We start from the raw sequence: 18,472 nt of genomic DNA, 5'->3' as shown, positions 1-18,472 counted from the left end.
TGTGAATGAAATTAAATTTTTTTCCCTAAGAATTGATGCCTACTCAATAAATACTTGACAGTTTTATGGAGAATTAAGATATGCATGTCTTTCCATCTGAAAAAAAATAATTTTTACAATGCTTGAAACCTCTCATGAGCCTTTCAGTCATTCAATATGTATTAAAATAAAACAGACAAACAAACAAACAAACAAACAAAAAAGCTTAAAGAACTTTTTGCTCATCAAATAAATGGCCTTTAGTGAAATATAGATTCCTTCCCCTGGAGTCATTTTTTCCTGAGAGTCATCATTCACAGCTTTTAAATGACAAAAATCCTATGACTTAAAAAAATAGATAAACTGTTTAAAATTACTTTGCAAGCTTGTATAATTTAAATCATTCCTAAGAGGAAAGGAAGCAAACTATATACTGTGTGAATGAATCACAAGTGAATTGAATTTTATCACACAAGTATTGAAATGACTATGACTGTAATTTTAATTTCCAAGAGTATCAAATAAATAAAATAGTTTATTATTATAATGACTCTGAAAATGGAAAAAATACCCCCAAGAGAAGAGCAATTTAACATTAATGACTATCCAGAGAATCAGGCAAAAGCACTCTTTTCCATTCTAATTAGATGGCAAATACTTATAGGTCACCCAGAATATAAGTTGTTACTTTAATAATATTCAAAAAGTAACAGTGCACTGCTAATGTTAAAAAATGGTAAATATTTATATGTTATTTTGCATAACTATTTGGAATTTTTTGGCGTGATGTTATTTTTTTCAAAATATAAAGATAAATTATCTTAGAATAATCTTATTGGTGCTGAGTACCATGCAATTTCATATTCCAACCATTAAGAAAATGGTGCACATGTTAATTTAATGTTTCCCACAAATACATCAAATTTTCCAATTCAAGACTCCTGATAAATTAGAGACAAGTTTATTTACTTTCCATATATTCACTTTTAAGTTAATGAAAACTATTAAGAGTTTGCTATTATCAGTAATTTTTGCTAGTCTTCTATAGTTTAACCCCATCAAGTAGAACTCATTAAGTGAGTATATTACTTTTCTCTTTTTTTTTCTTTTTAATCTGAACAATAATTGGTGAAACTGTGTGATTTTTTTTAAATTTTGTTAATTTGTAGTTTACTCTAATATCTCTTACCCACACTATTGCCTTCCTTATCAAGCCAATTCAGATCAGTTTAGAATTTATATTTCCATAATCACCAGGGAAAATACGTGAATGATCACACAATGCCATACTAAAATGTGTATCTACCTTACTTTCACAGAATTTTTCGGGGGGAGGAAAGACCTTCAAAACCAGCCCCCTAATATTTTGCAAGTAGAAATTCAGGCTGTGAGAATTAAAGCAGACTACTTTAGATATTTTAAATTTAAAAACTCACAGAGGCATGTGCAATGGAACTTAGGAATTCTAATTCTCAAAACAATTTTTTCCACCTATGAGAACAAGCTTTCAAACAAAAAAAATATTTTAACATTTACTTAGCATTTAGCAGTTTTTGAGGTATTAACTGTCATCATGACACCTAGAGCAGAAAAGACAACATAGATCTTGAACATTTCAATTTTTCCTGTTATATCTGAAGTAGAAAGTTAGATAATTTTAACTACAAAGTCTAGTTTTATTGTAATTCAAAGGAAACATTTTCCTGAATGAATAACTAATATAGAATTTGATTTCACGTATGGGGCGCTAGGGTTGCTCAGTCGGAACACCGTGTGACTCTTGATCCAGGGTTGGGGGATCTAACCTAACCATGTCAGGTTTAGAGATTACTTTTAAAAAATCTTTACAAAAATAAATAAAAAATTAAAAAATAAAATACTGAGGCATACTTCTGAGCACTTGTTTTTTCACCAAAGAAATTTTATCTTTATTTGGCATGGAATAATGATTTAATAAATAGACGTTTAAAGAATCAAAATTCAATTGTTGATTTTAAAGCAAAATATTTACTTTTCTTTTGAAGAACATTTGAAAAATAAATATCGTGTTAACTGAAAAATAGCTTTTAAAAATAAGTATTATATAAATCATGTTCTGTTATTAATCTCTTTCCTGATGTAGTTTGCATATTATGTTTCTCATTTTCCTGGTGTGAAAAAAAGATCTCATGAGCCATGAGATCATGTCCTGAGGAGAGATCAAGAGTCAGATGCTCAACCGACTGAGCCACCCAGGTATCCCTGGGTGGTTATTATTTTTTAAAGTTTTGGAATTCTTAATGGCAAAGGTTAATGAACAATAGATTTTCATTTAGAGTAAATTATCCCAAGTTATAAACACAAATTATAAAATGTGTTTATAATTTTAAAAATTGGCACATTTCTATGAGTGTCTCTGCCACAAAGTAGCTTGCAAAATTTGCTTTGCTGAGCTGGAAAAGCAGCATATTCAGTGAATTCAATAAGCTGACCTATAAAGACCTGGAAATAGAGTCATAAATAATAATGAGTGTGTTATTCTCAATTCAGTCAGCTATGGGGGTTTTCCAAACCATTAAACAACTTCCCAATTTGCTACAAATCAGCATAAGTGCTCTACTCTTTTCAAAAAGAAGCTAGAATAAAAGATGGCAAGTATATGGTAAGAATTTAGGGAGTGATGAATATTTAATCGAAAGGAACACGTGAAATCTAGTTTCAGTGAGTAGTCACTCATAATATTCAGCTATTATAAAAATAAAAAATGAGATTTTATCCTGACCATTAGATTTGACCTCATCCTAATATTTGTGCTAATGCTCATTATTTTCTGTGTATGCTAAAATATATGTAGAATTGGGAACATACATAAGTTATGCCTGAAATATAAAGATCTAGTTGAATGGTAAATACACATTTCATCTGATTGGTCAAATTTTTTTTAAGTTTAAATACTTATTTTGAGAGAGAGAGACTGGGGGAGACAGAATCCCAGACTCTGCGTTGTAAGCACAGAGCTTGAAGCGGGGTTCAAGTCCACAAAATGTGAGAGCATGGCCTGATCTCAGATCAAGAGTCAGATGCTTAACCAACTGGGCCACCCAGGCACCCCGTGATTGATCAGTTTTTTTAGGAGAGAGGAATGGCATCTTGTCCTGATGTCATGTCCAGAAACAAGGACTAGATATGTGTTAGATCTTCAAATAAATTCCTTATTAACAGCTATTGTCTTCTTCATGTGTCACCAAATTTTGGAATTTTTTGTTTTTATTTTGATTTTGTGTGTGTGTGTGTGTGTGTGTGTGTACGTTGTTTGTTTGTTTTGTTTTTTGGTAAATGTGATTCTTTAAAAATGTTCTAAACCTTTTCTTTCCATGTATATTTTCAATAACTTTAGATTAGTCTTTTTTTTTCCTTTTTGCAGTGGACTCAATCATAATTGTCCAACTCTAGTGACATCTTTCCCCATCTGTATCTGCTCTTCACAATGCCTCCAGGGTGAATTTTTCAAAACACATATTCATTTTATTGATATGTTGATATGTTGATTAACAGTAAATCATATACACATACAACAGGGAAAACAGCAAAGATCTAAACTGCTACCATTAATAAAACACCAGAATCAATCATTCAGTGAAAATCAGTCTAGAAATCTCTTCACTTATTCATTCACTCACTCACTCATTTCATGAAGACTTTCTAAGTGCCGCCTGTATCGAGTGGTGCTGACTCAGACTGCTCTTTACTCTAATGCAGCCACATTTTAACAAGAAGCGGAGGACAGAATGAAGGGCTGGCAACAACCATCAAATGAACTATGCCTTCCTTAAAACTCAGATGGTGAAAATAATTATGAATTACAGTAAACAAGACAAGGTGAGAGAGTGCTTGGGGTTGCCAATTTAGATAGGCCAGAGAAGTCCTTTATGAGAAAGTGACTTTGAGCAGAGACAGAAAAATAAATGAGAGAAAAACCAAATAGATATCAGGCAAAAGAGTGTTCCAGGAAGAAGGAACAGCAATGAGGCCAAGGTAAATAGAATTCTTTGGACAAGGTAGCAGGTGTGTGGAAGATGAGGTCAGAAGTGTTCAGGAAATAGGTAATACAGGGCTTAGATGGTCATAAGGAGTTTAGCTTTTATGTCAATTACTATGGAAAGTCACTGAGGGATTTTGAACAGGGAAGACACATGCTCTGTTGTTTCTTCTTATTTTTTATTATGGAAAAATTCAAATGTATTCAAAAGTAGAGAGTAACTCTATCTTAAAAGGATCATTCTAGCTAGTGTATGAAAAATAAACTATATGATGGTGCAATAGCTAAGATCCCAGCAGGAGATAAAATTTACCAAAAATGGTTCATATGAAGAGATGTTAATGAAGGCACTACTTACAGAGATGTGGCCAGTGTTCAGAAAATGCACAAAGTAGGTTGAGGACTCAGGGCCCCTGAACCAAGGTGATAATGGAGAAAACCATATTACATACTTCAGAAAGATCAGAACTATAACAGAGTGGCTGCCCTACTTGAGCTGTAGTCATAAGAGGACATCACTACAGCCACGTTTTGCAGGGAATAGGGAAGAAAATACTCATTTTTATTTCCACCATCTAACTTTCTGCTTGTAATCCCATTGGCTGGACTTGGCCAAAAGCAAGTCAGCAACGGAGCCATGTGATGTAGTTCCAGAATGTTTAGCCTCTCAAGGAACTAAACTGGACAGAGAACAGTGCAAATTGAATGACAGGGAAACAAATGAAAATAATCAGCACTAAAAGGACAGACTGGAAGCAGATACACTAGTTAGGAGGTTTTATAATAGTCCAGGGAGGATGTTAGCTTGTCCCAAAGTTGTAAATATATTATAGAATATCTTGAAGGTTAAACTAAAAGTATGTCCAGTGGATTTGATGTGTTAAGTGAGAGAAAAAAAGGATTCATAAGGACATTCGATTATATGATTACATAAGCATAATCTGATTATACTATTACATGGCTTTATATATAAGGATGGAAGTTTGGGTGGATGGATGGATGGATGGAGATTAAAATATATAAAGATATAAGAGAAAGAAAGATTTTACTAAGAATAGAGTCTCAGGACGCCTGGGTGGTTCAGTCGTTTAAGTGTATGACTTCGGCTCAGGCCATGATCTCATGGTTCATGAGTTCAAGCCCCACATCGGGCTCTGTGCTGACAGCTCAGATCCTGGAGCCTGCTTCAGATTCTGTCTCCCTCTCTTTTTCTGCCCCTCCCCCACTCACGTGTGTGCGCTCACTTTCTCTCTCAAAAATAAATAAAAACATTTAAAAAAATAAAAAGAATCTCAATGAATAGCATATTTTGAATAAATATCATTAGTCTGGATTCTGCTTGACTTCCTTTTATTCCTCTGAACCTCTGACCTTTTTCTTGAAATATTCTTTATTCTTTTCTGTGCCTGGCAAACAGGTACTTGTCTTTATTGATTCAATTTAAAGAAGACACTCTGTTGTAAGTATTTATCTACCACATAATACTTGGTTAAGCATGCCTTCCTATTTCCTAGAGTACTTTGTCCATATTTCTTGTACCATTTGACCACCTTCACCCATTTCACCCACCACCTGTCCCCTGCCTCTAGCAACTACTAATCCGTTCTCTGCAACTATGAGTTTGGGGTGTGTGTGTGTGTGTGTGTGTGTGTATTAGAAGATCCCACATATAAGTAAAATAATATAGTATTTGTCTTTGTCTTTGTGACTCATTTCATTTACCATAATGCCCTCCATAAGGTCCATCCATGTTGTCACAAATGGCAGGATTTCCTTCTTTCATAGAAGGATAGAATAATAATCCTACATATATACATATACATAGAATATACATATATACATATGTACATATGTATGTATACATATAATACATATACATATACATATGTATACATGTATACATATATACATATGTACATATATACATAAAATAATAATCCTACATATATACATATCACATTTTCTTTATCCATCCATCCATCCCTCAACGGACACTTAGGTTGTTCCCATGTCTCAGCTATTGTAAATAATGCTAATGCTGTGAGACCATGAGAGTGCACATATACATTCAAGTCAGTGTTTTATTTTCTTTAGATAAACACCCAGAAGAATTGTCGGATCAAGTGAATACCACTTTAAAAAATTATCTTCTTGTGCATTAAGTTGATTAATGTAGCTTGTTGAAATGACTTTCAACTGTTATACAAGTCCAGGAGGGTTATTTGTAAGGAAAAGAAGAAGAGTGAATGGTTTAATGATTCCTGTTTTGGAAAAATCAACCATCTGAAAATTAGGATGTTGGATAAAGATATAATAGGCTTCTCAACACAACAAAAATACTTTTATTTAGCTGTAAGTACTAGGAAATAATAAGCATATGTTCCATTATATTATAAATTACATGTGACTCCAATATAATATAAATTATATTGTAAATTATTTAAATTAGGAACTGATACATTACTTTTGCATACTCCAAAGTGCCTAATATGGGGCTTGACACATTCCAATTATTTTAATGTCCTTAATATTTATATTAATAAGGCTATATTTTCCCTTATCCCTGAAGTTTGTTCAGTCAAGGTGTTTGAACAACTCATTTCATACCCAAACTTTAGAAACTCTACAGGCAGAGTGTATGCCCAGCGGAATTAGCTTTACTTGGGAGAATTATTTTAATCCCTTATTGACTTGCAAGATGCATCCACCTTGATGTTTTCACAGGAACATATCTCACTGATGATGATCAAAAGAGGTATGTTGGACTTTGATCAGAGTAAATCTAAAGAAAGCTGGAAATCTGCAAATATGCAGTGATTAAAATTCTTTCTCCATCTTCTCTTTTTGGAATGAGGGAGGTGAAATACTGACTGATACCTTATAATTAGTGTGAGAGAAATCGAAAAGTTTTTATTTAAGATAATTGAGACAATGCTAAAGCAAAACAAAAATTTCATACTGTGCCTACATTATTATAGAAATTTTAAAAAACCTAATTTTCCAGAGTAAACTGAATGCAGTCCTTTCAATTGCCTTCCTGAATATCTGTGTTAACATCTGGGAGTGTTTGCTTCTTACCATCAGCATCAACTTCTCTGAGACAGAATATGGGAGGAGCAGGGGAAGAATTTTCAATCTTTCTTGTAGCACCAGATGTTCTTTATAAGCCTAAGATAGTTACTTACTTTTTGATATCGTGTGTAGGTCACTGGTACATTTATCTCTCTCAAGGGAAAGTATACTTTAGAGTGACCTTTACACTTAGTGCATTGTACTTGTTAACTACAGTTAGTATGGGGACATTGTGTCTTAACTCAGAGAAATTTCTTACAAGAAAAACTTACAGAAATGCAAATAACACTGAATAACACAATACATTTTATTCTTTCAAGAGCATATTACTTATTGCAAGATGTTTTGAAATCAGGTTGTGATTTGAGTACCTCATTTGAGTAGAGTTCATCAATTTCAGGCAAAAACAGCTAGGATTGAAATGTAATCATCCCTATAAGATATTAGTAAAACCATCCAACTAGTAATAATTAAATGTTTTTAACTACTTTTTCCCTAGGAGATTTGTCTTTTTATCTTGGTATCTAGCAGATACATGAGTTCTAGAGGAAAAGATGATCCAGAATGTTAGTGTAAATTAGAGCTTGAGATATTGTCCAGGCCAGGAAAGGTCTATAAATAGAGACCAGACATATAGGAGCAGGCTAAACATCTTCAGAAAGGAAGAGGGAGTTTAGGAAAAGGAAACATCAAGGAAAATAGAAATATCTATTAATTTTATTCTTAGAAAGCATACATTTTATTAATGTATCAAAAATATCAAACACTTGATAATGTTATTATGTATAATATCTATGAAGAAAAATATTGGTTCTTAAGCATCTCTCTGTCATGCAGGCAATGACACAGACATAGCCCAATACCTATTTAACATGTGGACAATTACTACATCACACAGCTCAAAAGTTAAGAATACCTTCATTTAATCCAATGCTATAGATAAAGAAATCTATCTTTCATAAATCTCGCGGTGTCCTCAAAAAGCACAAATGTGCAATATACATTCTTCCCAATTTGAGTCTGTGCCTGATTCCTCACAGAGATGGCTTGCTAACTGCTATGATCTGTTATTTCCCAATCAGAATTTTGTGTGTGTGTGTGTGTGTGTGTGTGTGTGTGTGAAAGAGCTAAAAGAAGCAAGAATGCAATAATGGTTTCTCGTGAGAAATCTGCATACATTTTAACATGTCCTTTTCCAATTATCTTTTTGCAAAATAAGATGACAACAGAATTTTAGAAAGTTATACTCCTCCAGATTTTACCTTTAAAATTCAAATAAATACAGTTAATATTTAAGAATGAAACAGCTACATACAGAACCATAATAGCAAGATAAAAACAGTGTATTTTTCTGCTGGCAATTACTAAGTACAAGCAATAGAGTACTAAATAATGAAATAAGGAAATTACAGATCAAATCTAAGTCCTAAGGAAATTCATTTGTATATGAAAAGATAGAGGAAGTTTTTTTCATTGAAAACACAGATAAAACAAGAACACTCAACTGAGACTCAGGTAGTTCCAAGGTGAAAAATCACATTAAAGATTCAATAAAGAAAAAGCTCAAGTGGGGGGTAGCAAATAGAACAGCGTTATCAAAGCAGAAGGTTGGTCTGGAAGTACAGTGAGATATGAGCCTGAACTAAGTGGAAATACTTAAGAAATACTTCCAATTGTAATGCAAGGAATGAAAACAAGGCAATAAGACAGTAAATGGTGAATGCATATGTTTTAGGACACGATGTAGGAGTAGTCTGGATTCTGCATATGATTTCTTATGTCACATACAAGAATTAAAATTTTTAATCTTTCTCAAAAATTCAGAAAAGAGTTCATATCAACAAGCAAAGTGGCTTTCGGAAAGGGAAGAGAATAGCGGAATGGAAGGATCTCAGGCAGTATTGTAATAATCAACAATATTTAATGACTCTTTGGAGTGGGCTTGAGTGAGAAGATAAACTTTTCTAAATAGAATTATCAATGGATTAAAGATTGAATTATCGAGGGATCTCAGTAAAGAAAACACATTTGGGGATATTTTTTATTCATATACTGTATTTTCCAAAAGTTTGAATCAGCTTAAATAGTAGTTTAAATAGATGTACAGGTAAAGAAATACTGTCATCCATCAATAAGAGATAGAAGGAATGAGTCAATACAGAAAGAAGAATGGTAATGGTAAAGAATAAGTTCAGATTTAAATGAGTGAGTTTGAATTGTTAGTGGAACATCCAAGCTCAATGTTCCTTAGTGACAAGTCAAATCACCTTACATAATGTTCAAGAGCCCAAATTATTTGTGCAATGGAGTTTTGCTAAATAAGCAAGCCATCAGCTGAATCAAAGATAAATTATTTAGAAATGTAGATATTTGGTTGGTTGTTAAGCAAAGATGTTTCTGAAAGAGCATAAATATTTGTTTTGTTTTTCTAATGCTTATTTTATTTTTGAGAGGAAGCATAAGCTGGGGAGGGGCAGAGAGAGAGGAAGGTAGAGGATCCGAAGCAGGCTCCTCACTGGCAGCAGAGAGCCAAGTGCAGGCTAGAACTCACAAATATCAAGATTAAGACCTGAGCCGAAGTCAGACGCTTAATTAACTGAGCCACCTGGTGCTCCAAGACCATAAATATTGTACAGACAATTAATTTATGCATGTAATTTGCAATGATATTGAATATATCTCTGCCTATACATTATCTGTTTTCAAACTTCAATGCTATAAATGTTATTTAAAATAAATTAATAGTCTAATCAGAGTAAATATTCAATCACTTAAATAGTTACTGAGCAATTCCTAGGAGCCTTGCTAGTTGTACCCAACAAGAGGTACCAGACATTTTTTCCTGATTTCTTACAAGTTTATGACTAGCATGCATCTGAAGCCCTTGAATGACTACACAGATGGCAACTGATTAAAGTCCAATATGATCAATAAAAATAAATTGTGTCAGTTGTGGCCTCAGCCACTTAATTAGGTAGTACTCATGGAAGTAATAGAATGTACACCAAACTCTGATAATTGTGTCTGTTTTAATAGAAGACCTAGAGGGAAAAGACATTACCAATATTTTTTAAAAAGGTGGGATCCAGTCAGATGAGAAGAAAGAGGTCCGAAGAGCTAAAGTATGAAATCCAGAAAAATATACTTAAGGTATCTTAGACAGTGATGGAATAGCTAAAATACAGTTGTATTACACAATTTTTGTTCTGCTAGTCTGAGAAGGCTGAATAATGTCCTGGAAACAATAATAAACTAATGCATGCTGTAGAATATAGCTAGATATGAGTAAATTAACAAAAGTGTTCTAAGGGGCGGGGAGGAAGGTAGACTTGAATAGAATAGATTAGTGGTGAGAGAGACTGAAGGCAAACAGGTGCCTATTACAGCACTTGGCACAAAATAGGTTCTGACTGAATATTGAATGAATGAATGAATGAATGAACGAATGAAAGGTCCAGAGATTACCTAGAATGCAATGAAATTTTTCTGGATGAAGATGGTGTTCATGCAGGGCACAGAATCACTTATTTCAGTTTTTTGAAATTTTGAGCTTTCAAACTACCTATGGAAAAGCAAATCCATGTTAAATAACTAATAATCATAAATTATAGCAGCATAAAACCCATCTCATTTGTCACTAATAAAAACTATCATTTGAGTTAATTTTATGAGCTCTACTTGTGATCATGTCATTATTCTTCTCTATTTGTACTGTCAGCCTAGCCAATTATTTTTCATCTTAAGGCAATCAAATATTCAGAATTGAAAATATCCTGTATTCAGAATAAAATTAATTAACCTGATCCTTATTTTGTAGATGGTTTCCTCTCATTCCTCAAATACTTGAGCAAGAATTATTCAGATGTAACTGATGTAAGCTTTAGTGTGTCAGTAATTTGTGTTTTCCTTTTGAAATGACAGCACAGGAGGAGACATAGAAGCTGTACTGTATCCGCTTTCTCATTTATTTTAAAATATAAATAATATTTTCAAGTAGTTTAGCCAGAATAGTGATTATGCTTGCAGAAAAGATGAGAAGGTATTTCCATCTCTTAATATGTCATGATTCTATCCTTTGCCAAAATTCTTTTCAACAGATATAAATGGGATTTTAAATGTAATATAAGGATCTCTCTACTCATATCAATGAGTTTCTTTCAGGCAGAAGATTGATATTCCGGCTATAGTTGAGCTAGTTACTCTTACACAAGCTTAGGCTGTTCCAGTCACAGCAGATACTCAAATAATAGCTGATGAAGCGTTGTTGGCATTGGTGCACCAACTAACTTCTATTGCCAAGCTTTCATGTAATTGTCCATTTTCTTCCCTCTATGTCTTTGAAAATCTACCTGAAAGGGAGGAAATCTGCAGAAAATCTCTCTGGCATGAGACAGTTTATATTTTCCCTTGCAAAGTGGAACAACTCAACCTACAAGCTTCACTATTTCTTAGGTTGCTACGAAGTTTTCTGATAACTTACTCTCCCCTCTCACCAGCACCTTATATTGACTGTTAAACAAGCACGGGGCTTATTCACCACTAAGTGTGCCTATTAAATCATTGTTTCTCCATCTTATAAACTGCTTAATAAAAACACCTGAAAATTTATTTGTATCAGACCTATTTATAAGATATTGAAGTAGAAAATCATTTACTTTCTTGCAGCTTACAGTATATCATAATATTTTATCATTCATCCTATTCATTTTGTCAAGCAATAAACTTGAAAGACTGTAGGAGACTGTCACTTGTTCTCTAAGGACTGTCACTTTTAATGGAATCAATTTTGGTTTATAGATTCAGATAACGTGAATAGATTTTCTTTAGCACAACCTCTGGTAGCAAAACAAAAGTTTGAAATATTATGAAATAACATGAGATATATGGAATTTTGTCACACTGTTATGAATGTGAGAATGTTTTCATAACCTTGATAGCCAAAGAACACAGTGTTAGAAGAGTTAATACTTCCTTTGGTCCATAGGAAGTTTAAATTTATCTTTCTTTAGCTGTTTTTTCAACATTGCATTCCATATTCCAGTGCACTCCCTGACCAGATAGAAGGTATAGATGTATTTGCTAAGTTTTGTATAGATCCTGTTAGTCACCTTGCCTTTCAAAGTATGTCTTCATTCATGCAGTTATTACTCTCCCTTTTTCTAGCCATTAACATCATAAGAACACATTACTGTAAATTATATCTCCTAACTGGCATTATTTTATGGTATTTTAAAAAGTCTATGTATAATGCAAAGTTTTATAATATAAATATTTGGACTTTTACTACAAAATTAGAGGAGTATGCCCTGTATGTAATAAGAGTAGGTCATGAAGCACAAATAAATCTATGCATTTGATTTTGTTTGCTTATTATATGAGACAGTTATTTGTAATGTTAAGGAAATATCCATACATGTGATTTAGTGTAAAGAATCATGACAAAGATTCTAACCAAGAGATTAATTTCTTTGACATATAAAGTTAAAATATGCAGAGAGGAGACAACTTTTTTCTGCATCATATTATAATTATCCTATTTTCTTATTTGAAGGCTGGCAAAACAATGCAAACTCTAGGTACTTAAATAATGCATTCCATTTTCATGAAGCAATACTTTTAGAGTCATAATTTGAATTTGTTGAAGGCATTTAAAATGAATTCATATAATACTCTTGGAAAAGTGCAGTTGAGGAGTGTCTATGTGTAAACATATGGGATTAAACATTCATCAATATTTTCATGTTGCTAGACGTGTGGCTATTTTAAGCATGTTGTTCAATTCCTCAAACCATCAACAATCAAATTATTTGTGCTTTAATTACAAATGTAATGGTCATTTTAAATAAACATTGTTTTAAAAATTGAATTTGTATTTTCCCCCAAAGTGTAATTAGTAATAAAGCCAATGGAACTTTAAGAAGAGTATGCAAAAAGAAATTAATAATGTTTTAATATACACAATTGCAAAAATATATCTAATCAAAATTCATGACATTTCTGGCAACTGTAATGTTGTAACAAGTTATTTTGAGAATGCTAGCTATTAATAGATAGATTATTCTGATTTTTCATAGTAGTCAATCTGACTATCATACATGTTTCTTGACCACGTTCTATTCTGCAGCTACAGGCTTACCATTAACTTGCAGATCATTACTTCATCACAAGGAAAACCTACCAAGGTTGTTTGGAGATTAGACTTATTTGCAAAGTGGCTGCTTAGCTGACACAGATCCAAGGATCAACCCATTAGATTTTTATGTAATGTTAATTGTCAATATACCCTATGTTGCCCTTCCTTTTTAGTCTCAGGATATTTTCATTTCTCAAATTACTTCTAGATGACAAAATATTTTGAAATGTTATTGTTTGTAGAGAGTAAAATCTTTTCTTGAGGTGTAATACACAATTAATTTATAATGATGTAGTCAATGATTGTTCTCAGTGTAAGAATAGACTAACAATGCAGATTTTGTGAAATGTCCTGAAAACTTTTTAAATTATAAAATAAATTATATTATGATTTTCCTTGTTTAGGGGGCGGATAGGTAGTAATCTGAGGAATAGATTAATTTGTAGACAATTATTATACAAATTCTTTCTTTTTTAAAAAACTTTTTTTAATGTTTATTTTTGTGAGAGAGAGAGAGAGAGAGAGAGACAAAGCGTGAGTGGACGAGGGGCAGAGAGAGAGGGAGACACAGAATCCAAAGCAGGCTCAAGGCTCTAAGCTGTCAGCACAGAGCCCAACACGGGGCTTGAACCCATGAACAGTGAGATCATGACCTGAGCTGAAGTTGGACGCCTAACCAACTGAGCCACCCAGGCACCCCTATTGTACAAATTCTTATATAAACATGAGTATGTTTCTAAGTAGTACACAATTATTGAAATACATTGATATATTTTCTAAATTTGACAAAGATGGTATTTCACAATAGGGTAGGATTCATTAAAAATGGAAGAATATGAAAAAAAAAAACATTTTTCATTTTATAGGGAAGAGTAAGTGGTGTTAATTTTGGATTAATTTAGGAAATCTAAAGATAGTTCAAGTTTAAAAGACAGCTTAACCATTATATTATTCTGAATTTGTGTCTTAATTTGAGATGAAATAATAATGCTAAAAAGTGTTGTCAGAGGACATAATCAGAGACACAGTATTCATAAGCAATAATTACAAGTCATAATTTGAAAATACACAATAATAAAGTAAAAGTGATTATGAAGAATTCAATTTTTTAAATATTTATTTATTTTGGTAGAGAGTGCACATGTGTGGGGGAGAGGCAGAGAGAGAGAGGGAGAGAGAGAACTCCAAGGAGGCTCCACACTCAGCACAGACCCCAGCATGGAACTGTATGTCACCACCATGAGATCATGACCTGAGCCAAATTGAAAGTCAGACACTTAACTGACTGAGCCACCCAGGTGCCGCTCAATTTCTTTTAAAATAAAAAACTTTGTCAAATGATTAGAGGCATGCCACAATTAAGAAAATTTAAACAATGTTTTGTTAATAAAAGGAAAAAACTAAGTACAGGATACCTTGGTTATTTTATAGAAATAAATTACAAGTTTTAGTTTTATTTTGTATATCTTCCTTGTTATACTTTGAAATGAACAATTTATAATATTTTATAATATTTTTAAACCCAAATCTTATATTTATTAAAATATTGAACATTATTTTTACATGGTGATAAAATTAAAAAAGAAGGCATAGAGATATTTTTAAACTCAGACTAATCCACTATAATTAGTTAAGAGTCATTTGCATATTGGAAATAGTCTATGAACTTTTTTAATGCAAATGGCACTTTGTACTCATATGTTAAAATTTGTAAATATTTCCATCTATGTCATGAATCCATTTATCTAAAACCTAAGCCTCAAATTTCCAGTTAAACTTTTTGATTATGAGTTATAGTTTTCCAAGACACAAACACAGAAATGAAGCACTATCTTTTGAATGTGCTTCTTTTTTTCCCCTTTTATTTGGTATTTAACTGTTTATCTGGATAAGATATTCCTAGAGTGTGCTCCTAATAAAAGAAAGTTTCTTATGGTCAACTAACCCCATGTTTCTCCAAAACAGTGAAAAAGGGAGAGAAGAATTTATGGGAGCCAACTTCAGCAATATATACATTTATCACTGGAAAAGCTAATTGTTTTCCTTTTAAAGAAAGGAAAAGGCTTAGATGTAGAAAAATATTCTTTGATACAGAGATGACCAAAAGCTATATCAAAATACTTTTTTTTTCCATTTACTTTATAAAGACCATTAGGGTCTTGTTAGAAATAGATATTCTCTTTGCCGGTCAAAAAAATTTTTTTTTTTACTTACTGAAAGAGAAAAACAGTAGTCCTTTTAAAAAATCCATTACAGATATTCTATCCTATTCCATACCATTAATTTTTTTTTTGTTTTTCTTGTTTAGTGTTTCAAATGAAGGTGGATAGGAAGTCAACACTAAGATTTCAGTGTACAAAAAGTGCAATGTAGCCAAGAATTTAATTGAACATCTTGTTTCAATATTCCAAAGCATCAGGAAACTAATACATTACATTCCTTATTCACCCTCAGAACTTTTATGTTACCTTTCCTACATGTCATATAAGTTATCTTATGTGTTTTATATTTTTCCTGTCATCTCCAACAATTTATGTGTCATGTGATGGCTAGATAAATTTACTTAATTAAGGTTAAAATTATAGTGTTAAAATTAATTAATTATATGCTGCCATCATATACTAACTTATTCACTCAGTACATATTTGAGTACAGATATTGTCAAGTTTCTTACTGATGGGGAAGAAACGGTCAGTGAGTCAATATTAAATTTTCAACTTATTAATTTTTCTAAATATGTGTGACAGATTTAACTGTCATTTGAAATGAAATATTGATTCATTAGGAAAGAGAAAGTGATACTGAAATAGTAAAAGAAAGAAAGAAAAAAGAAAAAGAAAAAGAAAGAAAGAAAAAGAAAGAGAAGATAAAGAAAAACAGAGGAAGAAGAAAATAAGAGACAATGGATGTGTCCAAAGAAATGTACACAGAAGCATTTGGGGGAATGAAACTCTGGTGTAGCAAAAGAAAAACATAATATAGCTTCAAACAGCTGGTCTTACTCTATCCCTCCTTCAGGTGCTAGATTTTTGGTATAAAAGTTCTTAGTTTCACTGTTGGAAACTCTGCCTACTATACGACTTTCCAACTGCTTGCAAACTTAAAGAGATAAAGAGAATTGTTTTCATTTTTATTGATTTTTTGTATTCGAAAGGATTTTAAACTATACCTGAGATATCTTAAAATAAATATATATTTATGAGGATTATTAACGCAATTTGTTGAAGGTTATTTTTTAATTTCTTTTCCCACACAGCCTTATGGCCAACAGAGGCAACTATATTCAATTTATAATCAGGTTTCATAAGAGGAAAGGGAATGGAAAAAGTGATTTCTAGAAGTTTCTTTACAACCCATGTAATTAAATGACAATAAATAGTATTGAATAGAAAATAAAATCCATTCTGTTTCTCATGGAAGCCTTCCATTTTACTCATATTTTCTGTCAATGTAATTAATTCCTATTACATTTTGCATTTTTCTCAATATAGGGGTAAAATCATAGGCATTAGGCTTCTAATTTTAACTACTGATGTCATATACTCATTCCTATAAAAATATTATTAACAGTAATTGTGTATTATTCACAGATATTGGCTGACTTAGAAAACCATGCATTATTTAAGAATGATCTGGAATGTCAAAAACTGATTCTGGAAGCAATGAAATATCATCTATTGCCAGAAAGAAGAACTTTAATGCAAAGTCCAAGAACTAAACCTAGAAAATCTACAGTTGGAACTCTGTATGCTGTAGGAGGAATGGATAACAACAAAGGTATACAATTCTTTGTTTCTTGGGGGGTTGTTTGTTTTGTTTGTTTTGTTTTTACATTTCTTGATCTATATATAATACAACCTGTATCAGACCATGTCACAATTTTAATATTGCAATCTGTATAATACCAATAAACCTCACATGCTTTACACATTAAGATTTAATATTAAGGGGAAAATTAAAAGAACATCTCTTATTTTCAGCTGTAGTTGCTGCTTTTGCTTTTTATTCATCTTTAAATCCTTTATCTCTTGTGCATTATGTGCCAGGCTTCATATGAAATGAAAAGGGGACTTAAAACACTTACTTACAAACACAGGCGAAATAATTGATTGGATATATTGACAACTATATTTCAATTCTAAGTAAAAGAAATATAACACTCCAGGTACATGCTTGCTAAAAGCAATATTATGAAGAAGAGAGTTTCTGTTTCTGATGCATTTGGAATCTTACACAGAAGCCTGGCAAATAAATAGACAACTATAAACAAATGTAATGACTGTGACAGTTATATTTTATAAATTTAACTGTGATTACCAATTTTGCTGTTCAAAGGGAATTGAATGATTCATTTAAAAGTTGAACACATACATTTGAAGGTCTCATTCTTTTCTGTAATTAGTGGAAAAAGATCAATGAATATTTGTCTTCTTCAGCTTATCTTATGTTGTGAGTTCACAAGACAAATAACGTAACTGTCATATGTTTGTATTTGGTAAGTGATATAATTATCCACCATACATTTAATATACACGTAAAAGTTGGCAACGACAGAGTGTGGCCACATGTTCAATCTCTATTAAATGTATTTGTTATTAAAGAATTAGAGGGAAGCAACAAAACTTATTTCCACCATTGTGAATTGAGATCCCAAAACAGCAGCTAAAGGGAAATAATTTAGGGAAGACACATATTCCCATATTTTGTCTGTCATGAAGATATCTTGTGGCTGGCTGTTAGATGGTGTTCACTTGTTTATTTTTTGACAAGTTTAATTTCTGTTTACTGGGACATTGATTTTTCATAGCCATCACATTAAATGAGCAGTAGGTAATTTATATTTATATATACATATATATGAGTACACATATATGTATATGTGGTGGTTTTATGATGTTTCAAATTTTAAAGTCAAATGAGTGATTATTTTTTTAAAGAACACTGTGTTAGAGGTGTCTGGGTGGCTCAGTCAGGTGAGCATCTGACTCTTGATTTTGGCTCAGGTAATGATCCCAGGGTCTTGAGAGGCTGCCCCGAGTTGGGCTCTGCACTGGACATTGAGCCCACTTAAGATTCTCTCTCCTTCTCCCTCTGCTCCTTCCCTGCTCGCTCTCTCTCTGTAAAATAAATAAATAAATAAATAAATAAATAACACTGTATTCTACAGAAAGAGTGCCCATACAAGAACTATTCCACTTGAAAATATGCACACATTGGGGCGCCTGTGTGGCGCAGTCGGTTAAGCGTCCGACTTCAGCCAGGTCACGATC

The 18,472-nt window shown here is 32.4% G+C and overlaps 1 protein-coding gene across 2 annotated transcripts in view; it reads left to right on the top strand.

Annotated features, from left to right (window-relative positions):
• Positions 1–18,472, top strand: part of KLHL1 (kelch like family member 1) — a 360,434-nt gene that overhangs the window by 225,120 nt on the left and 116,842 nt on the right. For both annotated transcript variants that reach the window (XM_047864918.1, XM_047864911.1), the window contains one exon: positions 16,793–16,979. In XM_047864918.1, the coding sequence (XP_047720874.1) occupies positions 16,793–16,979 (187 nt within the window). The remainder of the gene's footprint in view (positions 1–16,792; positions 16,980–18,472) is intronic.

Source organism: Prionailurus viverrinus, chromosome A1 (genome assembly GCF_022837055.1).
Source record: "Prionailurus viverrinus isolate Anna chromosome A1, UM_Priviv_1.0, whole genome shotgun sequence".
NCBI lineage: Eukaryota > Metazoa > Chordata > Mammalia > Carnivora > Felidae > Prionailurus > Prionailurus viverrinus.
The sequence above is the reverse complement of the archived record's forward strand: the minus strand, read 5'-3'. Positions and strand labels throughout refer to the sequence as shown.